The sequence below is a fragment of the Castanea sativa genome, chromosome 12 (assembly GCF_040712315.1).
Source record: "Castanea sativa cultivar Marrone di Chiusa Pesio chromosome 12, ASM4071231v1".
In the NCBI taxonomy this organism is placed as follows: domain Eukaryota; kingdom Viridiplantae; phylum Streptophyta; class Magnoliopsida; order Fagales; family Fagaceae; genus Castanea; species Castanea sativa.
The window spans coordinates 42126652-42134566 of NC_134024.1; the positions used below are offsets into that span (position 1 = coordinate 42126652).

Genomic DNA, 7915 nt, shown 5'->3' on the forward strand with positions numbered 1-7915 from the left:
CTCATCCATCTTTCTCACTCTTGGGCTTGCGCGCACACACACACACAAACACATACACTACACTATATATGAAGGAAGTTCCAAGTATTAAACATAGACATGCAGGTAAACTTTATGTACTTCTTGACCACATAGTCAAATGTGTAGCATTCACACCAAAGCTAATGTCCCTCTTGGTGAATTGTAGCAGATTCTCCATCTGAACCCTGGGGGTGAACACTTCTAGTCCTTCCAACAAAAAAAGATACTATTAGTGGTAAGCCAAAGGCTCATATGCTTTTTTGGAAATTAATATTAATGTACATTTTGAAGGGTACCCTCAATTTTAAAAGACTTGGAAGTTGTAAATTGTATTAGAAGGCTTCGTTGGATCCAATCAATGAAAATGAAGAAAGAAGATATTACTCGAGGACTCGGAATCAGTCACAAGGTGGATTCTGCAACTCATGCAGGAAACAAAGTTTTACCAATTACTGAGGCCACATTGTCAACCTCGACAAACACAAATCACCAAAGTCAAAGTGGCTCGTCGGAAAACAAAGATAGGCTTAAAGGGGATAAAAGCAAAACTATGTCAAGAATGAAGGAGCTATTGAGATGGGCTGCTGCTGCAAAATCAGAGAAGGGAGGAAAGTTTATTGGTCGAAAGGTACATTATTTAACCATATGATTCAAAATTTTCTTAAAGTTTCTTTCATCATTAGGCATTGATAACATGATATGCATGTTGCATGTTTAATGTATATATTATTCTTCCTGAAACCTGCACACCAGTATATGTAATCACCACATCCAATAGCTATAAATATCAAACTTTCCATAATATTTATCTGTGACATAGATGGAAATCTAGTAACAACTTAATTTTACATTCATTTACACTAACTTTAGGTAGATTCATAACCTAAGATAGCTTTAATTGAAAACTTAATTAATTAATGCATATGTCAAATATATGTCATTTCCTAATGCATATCTTTGCACTGAAGTAGCATAGGTTTATGTTTTTGTAAAATAGACTAAAAGAAAAAGATTATATTTCTTCAGGTTCTACAGTTCCGGAATCGTGGAAGCCTTAAAGCAGTACCAGATGATGATCAACTAAGCAACGATTCTCCTAAGATCAGTTTCAGGTGGGATGTGGAAAGCTGTTCCACCACTTCCTCTGCATACTCAGCAATGTCTATGCCTGCCTCATATAAAATTAATGACCGAACGATCAACATTACATCATCAATTTCAACTCCTATCCAAGACAAGGATCACAACACTCCTAGGAAAGGAAATTGGATAACCACAGACTCTGAATGTAAGACCCTTTTCACTTTATTCAATTGTGTTTTATTTTTCAAGAAAAAAAAAAAAACAAAAACAAAATGCCATACGCCTCCCTATTAAACTTTTTTTTTTTTTTAAATTTTACAGTTGTGGTACTAGAGCTATGAAGAGGAGTTGAAAGATGATCTTCAATGGTTAAAGCTAAATTCAACTACTTAGGCTATGTTTTACAAGTATTGGTAGCTGGTTCTGCTTCATTCTAGTTTCTCTGAAATATTAGAGCAATTTATTGTAACATTAGTGGAAGGATCTGAAATTAATAGACCAGCACCATATTGAAGATGGCCTAGGCCTAGTTACTTGAGACTTGACTACTGTGCATGACGAGAGAATGTCGTGAAATCTGTATTGTATCTCTCAACAATGATAGATGGATAATTTTTTGACTGACCTCATCCAAGATTTTTTTGGTTTAACTTTAATATAGGTAATTAAAGTGTTTAATTTGTTGCTTTTTTGAAATTATATAATTTATCTTGTAGCATTTTAATATTTCGTAATTAAAATGAATAAATATAATAATATAAATGTAAAAATATGTGAGGTAATATAAAAGCAAAGGAGTTAGGGAAATGTTTTATTCCTCATTGAAAAGCAAAGATACTCTCTTGTTGTTTTTAAGTGCGGTGATTAATGGGTTAAAATACATTGAATAAGATATTAGGCCAGATAAGTACGCAAATAAGAGGTGAAGGGAGGAGGTGTACAACATTTGTTGGACTATGAAGCTTGATCTTGAATCGTGCTTTGATGTCTCCAAGTTGGATGTGTGATTGAATGTATTTGATTTGATATCGAGGGCTTTTGGCTTAATCTCAAACTATATCAAAGAAACTTGAAGGAAAATCTCTATTTTAATTTGAAGAAGTAGGAATAAGCCTTGATTTTGATAGAGCAAAAGTGCTCTTTTAGACTTAGAGATGACTCTATTTTGGCAGTGTCAGTAGGATTTTCTTTCTAATTTTTTGTCCCTTTTCTCAGCCTCTATTTATAGGTAACTTAATAGCATTTGATTTGAAATTTTCTCTCAGCATTTATTGAGAGTTAACTACAAATTTTGAATTTAAATTTAAATTTGGCTTTAATTTTGGTTTGCATTTAATAAGAACCCATATGATTATTTTCTTTTGATGTTACCAGATGACTTTCTTCATTTGATATTGCTACATAGCTTTACGTGACTTGTGATAGGTAATTTTTTTTTTTTATGCAAGTAGCGATAACTCAAATACTTGATATGTGGTTTGATTTAATTTGCCAATTGTCCTCTGTTGATATATATTATCAATTGAAAATTAATTTGATCACAAATATTAATCATGATCAACTGAATGGTAGTGAATACATCATAAAACCTTGATGTTTACATATCCGTACTCCTAAAATAAGGGATTTACATTGTAGATGTAAACACTACTTACTTTTATTTTACCCAAAAAAAAAAAAAAAAAAAAAACCACGACTAGCTGACGACGTAACACCAACGGTCCAACACTGCCCTCCCACGCCTCACCCTAGGCCCTAATCTACATCATCATTTAGGCATTCACCGAGCCGAGCTCATAAATGCTTTGCTCGGTTTGTTCACCACTAGTTATGTAACATTAGTTCTTCTTTCACTGGTATTTATTCTCTCTCTCTCTCTCAAATTCTTTTTTTAATAGGAATTTTTGTTTGTTTGTTTATTTTTTTTTTTTTAAATTCTGCTGTGGGAATCCATAGTAAACTTTATTGAATAAAATTAATGATACAATGGAGAAGCGAAAACAAAACCATTCGTTTAAATCGAATGCCTCTTTCTTTTTGGCAAGACTGGTAAGTGTTTAAACAAACATGAATAAAAGAATTGCTAATATAGTAAAAAGATTTTTTTTTTTTTTTTAAATTTAGTTTTGAGAAAGCTTTAGCCTCATTGAGTATGACGAGGCTGAGTCTCCACAATCACTTTATCAGTAGTCCCAGCTAATGGCGATTTCAAGAAATTTTTTCAGGGTGTACTTTAATAAGCATAAATTACATAATTTAATAAAAAGAGAAATTATTAGTTATTATTAAAATTATTGTTGATAATTATTAGTAACTATAAGTTCATTTAAAATATTAATAAAATTATTAATTATTGTTGCTTAGTTGTTTTATTAATTTGTTTGTTTTTTATAAATTATAAATTATTATATTGTTGTTTCATTAATTATAAAATTATTATTATTGTTTAGCCTAACATAATTTAATTTATTTATCTTTTATAATATATTAATTAATTAAATTATTAATTATTAATTACTTCTCTTAATTAATTATTGATTAATTAAATTATTATTTATTAGTTGCACTAGCACACGAGTATAAGTAGAAAATGCTTTGCTAGATGAACAGCTTCAACCCTTCATCCTATGAGACTTTGAAAAAAGACAAAAAGTACGTTTTTTAGCATCAAACCAGTGTGGCCGATACCGTACCGGTACCGGCCAGTGCACCGGTACCGGTACTTGTACACTTCTATATTGTGCCGGAAAAAATACCGGCCGCGTACCAGCCATACCGACCAATTTTGGGCAATACCGGCCGGTACCGGGCGTACCAGCCGGTACAAAAAAAAGCTTTTTTTTTTTTTAGTTTTGTAATTTTTGAATTTTTGTAAAGGCATAATAGTAACTTATTTACATTAACTTCTTAGTATTATTTGTTTTCTTAGTATGCAATGAATAACTAAGCTTTCTATTTTTTATATTGTGTTTTTTTTTTTTCTTTTATTTGATACTAAAGTCTAAAACTATGAATAATTTGTTCTGAATTGAGGTAATGTTTTATAATAAACTTTTATATGTACTATAATATAAGTGAAATATTATATGTTTAAAAACAAGGTTCTAGAGATTTTGGTGTGTGTGTGTGTATATATATAAAAAAAAAATAGCGGTAAACCCGAAACGGTACACCGGTATTGACTGGTATTCGAAATATATCGTACCGGTGGCTAAACCGGTACAGCCTCCGGTACGGTATTGACTTCCTTGCATCAAACTTTACTATATTATTTATATAGAGAATAGAGCTAATTAGATAAAGTAGTAAACTTTACTAATTTACTGATTAAATTTTTCTGTCATTTTCAAAAAAAAAAAAGGTAAAGTTAGATTAGTTAGTGATTCAAGAAAAAAAAAATGGTAAAATTTGTGCTAGTATTTGATAGGTTAATAAGTAGTATGAGTAGTGCGTTTTTTATTTGAAATGCTGATATGAAGCAGTGGATGCAGGGAAATGACGCATGGCTTGGTGGACCTTGGTGAGTGGGGTGTGTTGCTGGATATAGCTGGTTGAATTTTGTCTTTTAGTTTAGAATTTATTTTTTTATCAAAGATTATCAAAGACAAAGATAAAGAGATAAGAAACAAAGATAAAAACAATAACAATGGCATAATAAAATAAAAATGCCACATCAACTTTACGTAATAAAATTGTCAGACATGCTCACGTTATTGACTCGTAGTGCTATAACTAAATGAATGCTTAATTGGATTTTCATTATTGTTATTATTAATTTTTTGTTTATACTCCCTTTTAACTCAAACTCTGAACTCCATCCCTGTATCTAATCAAACCTTCTCAAAAATATTGTCCATAAAAACGCCCTTGCCACATTATAAGCGTGTATGTAATAATGTAATACAAAGATAATTAGCCTTTGCAAAAAAGACATTATGACTATTTTCTTTATCTTTGTTGCTTTTTTTTTTTTTAATTGGGTAAATTCTACTAAACTCCCTTGAGATTTAGGCTAATACTAACTAGGTTCAAGACTTATAAAAAACGACCGACTTGGTCCTTAAAATATAATTTTATCTCTAATTCCGTTTAGCACTATTCACTCTTCTCTTTCTCATCTCAGACCATCTCTTCTATTCACTGTGATTACACTAACATGAGTTTGGATTTGAGCACAGATTACATAACACAACTACACCATCTCATAGAACACAAACATACACACATAGCCATACAAATTCCAAAACCTGAAAGCCCCAAATATCATCCCAAATTACCAATCATACACAGAATCGTATGCACACACTAACAAAATCACCACATTAGAGTCATTTTGAGACAAACCCTGAATCAAAAACCCACAAATTTGCAAATGACCATGCCCAAAACCCTTTTCAAACCCAAATCAAAAATCACTAAATCCTTATATCACATAAGAAAACCCAATCCATAAATTGACCAAGAGCCAAACCAACAATGAACCAAACCAAAAGAGAGAAAAAAAAATTAGAACAGAGAAGAGGATAGAGATCGACGACCACCAGTGGTGGCAGAGCTCATGGGTCTTTGTCAAACATGCCCTTGACGTTTGACATACAAACCCAAACAAAAACCCAAACCTAGAAATAGAGATCCAAACCCAAAAATGAAGACCTAAACACATTTGTCACCAAATCAGAGCTGTTGGCATGGAACAATAACAATGGTAGTGATGTGAAGCTTGAAAATCCCTAGCCAAATGTCTCCATGGCATTGATTTAAGAAGAGAGTGGAAAATGGTAGTGGAAAAAATGGGGTTCAACCATGAAAGAGGAAGTCTTTAGCCGCCGTGGGAATAGGTGAGAGAGAGGGAGCCGCCATGGATGTGGGTGAGAGAGAGAGGGAGCCGATGTGGGTGTGGGTGAGAGAGAGAGAGAGAGAGAGAGAGCCAAAGGTCTGAGAGAGAGAGAGAGAGGAGAAGGGTTTGGGCTAGTCAAGGACAAATTTATCCTTTAAGGATCAAGTTGATCATTTTTTAAAAATTTTGGACCTAGTTGGTATTAGTCTAAACCTCAATAAATTATAAGGTTCTTATGGTAGACAAGTGACATGGTCCATTATTCCACTAAAAGACTCCCACCTGTTTAAAATTGCTGAATCAAAAAAAATTTTAAAACAAAAATTAATTATTAACTCAACAATTTTAAACAAGTGAGACTCTTTTAGTGAAATGGTAGACAAGTGACGTAGTCCACCATGAGGACTGTATAATATCTCTAAAACCCCAATGGGGTTTAGTGGAATTTACCCTCTTTAATTTAATGAAAGCAAACTTATATTAAAGCAAAAGCAGCAACAAGAAACAAACAAACAAACAGAACAAACAAAAAAAGAACTAAAGCTTGATCATAAGCCCATTGCTCGTTTTAATCCAAGCCCATTTATTCGCTTGATCATGAACCCACATGGAAACTTTGTTTATTGCTGCAACTAAAGCTTGATCAAACAATTCACTGATTAAACTATCATTCCAACCAGCCTTTGACTGGTTTAACAATTGTGACACCATCAAACAAGAACTCCTAGTTGGGTTCTTTAAGATTGGCAAGAAACCAAGCCTATCAATCCGGGAGCCACAGGTCCTCCCAAACCAAAATATACTCCCCAGACCCAACTAGTATACAAGTTCCTTTTTTTAGGATCTTATTCCCATTCTTTGTTGGGGTTTATGCCCTAAAATCCAATTTATTGACATGTCATAAATAATTAAATTGTTTAATTATATGAGACTATTTATAAATGAACTAATGGGACATTATCATAGTCCATGAGATGCATTGTATGTGATTTAGTCATAGAAAATGTAAATCACAAGTTCCTTGTAAACTCAAAATGTAGTTCATAGTTGGTAATGAAATTGGACGTTTCATCTACGAAGACTATAACACATCAACTAAGATGATTTGTCTTGATCATGGAAGTGGAGACTTCTAGTTGATGTGTTAATGTGTCTTAAAAGTTAAAACATATTGGACTGGACCGCTATAAGATTAATTATTCAATAAACAACTATCACCTAAATAATTAATCTAACGACTTCTAATTTCATAGACTTTTAATCTTGAGAGGGTAGTGAACCTAATCATTAAATGTAAGTTATTTTAATATATCAAGAGTGAGATCTAATATTCACAGTCAAAACCTCAATATATTGGGTAACCACACGTAGTGTTGAGAGAACACATATTCTCAAGATGAAATTCATAAACTCTTTTGTAGAGACACGAAATATCCCCTTGAGATAAGTTTAATGAGAATTGGTTATTCAGGGCGCCAACTTTAGTAAGGAGTTACTAAAACTTATATTTATTGAAATTAGATTTCAATAATTGTGAATAACTAAAAGATTAAATTAGGTACTCAAGAATAAAATAGTTATTTACAAAATGATAGTTTATTATGACTTTGTTCACTATGGATATTTCAAGGAGTGGTCAAATGATATTATTAGAGTCATGGGATATAATTTATTAATAAGACCTAGAGTGCAATTATATTTATATAGTGGTATTAAATATAATTAATGGTAACTTTAAACTTGTCAAAAGTTGACAGATAAGCTCAAGACCCATTGGAGCTAGAGTCTTATTTGTTTCCTTTGGTCCCATCTCAAACCACAAACTAAAACCCAATTGGGTAGGCCCAAAAGGCTAACCCAATTAGATAATCAGTTTTTATTTAATAAAAGTTATCAAATAAAGTAATTACCAAGGTAGTTAGAAGTACATATGATGAAAAGAAAGAAAACAGTTTTTCTCTATAAGGAGAAGAA

At 32.1% G+C, this 7915-nt stretch overlaps 1 protein-coding gene across 1 annotated transcript; it reads left to right on the top strand.

Moving 5' to 3' along the window:
* Nucleotides 1-385: 385 nt before the first annotated feature.
* On the top strand, nt 386-1445 carry LOC142620700 (uncharacterized). The gene is made up of 3 exons (XM_075794026.1): nt 386-649; nt 1048-1309; nt 1426-1445. Exons 1-3 carry the CDS (start codon nt 386-388, stop codon nt 1443-1445), a joined length of 546 nt encoding a protein of 181 aa, XP_075650141.1.
* Nucleotides 1446-7915: the final 6470 nt, after the last annotated feature.

Excerpts from the sequence above, each read along its gene's own strand:
- LOC142620700 (XM_075794026.1), top strand. The coding sequence starts at position 386 with ATGAAGAAAGAAGATATTACTCGAGGACTCGGAATCAGTCACAAGGTG. Across the intron at positions 650-1,047 it reads GAAAGTTTATTGGTCGAAAG|GTTCTACAGTTCCGGAATCG; the intron begins GTACATTATTTA and ends ATATTTCTTCAG. Across the intron at positions 1,310-1,425 it reads GATAACCACAGACTCTGAAT|TTGTGGTACTAGAGCTATGA; the intron begins GTAAGACCCTTT and ends TAAATTTTACAG.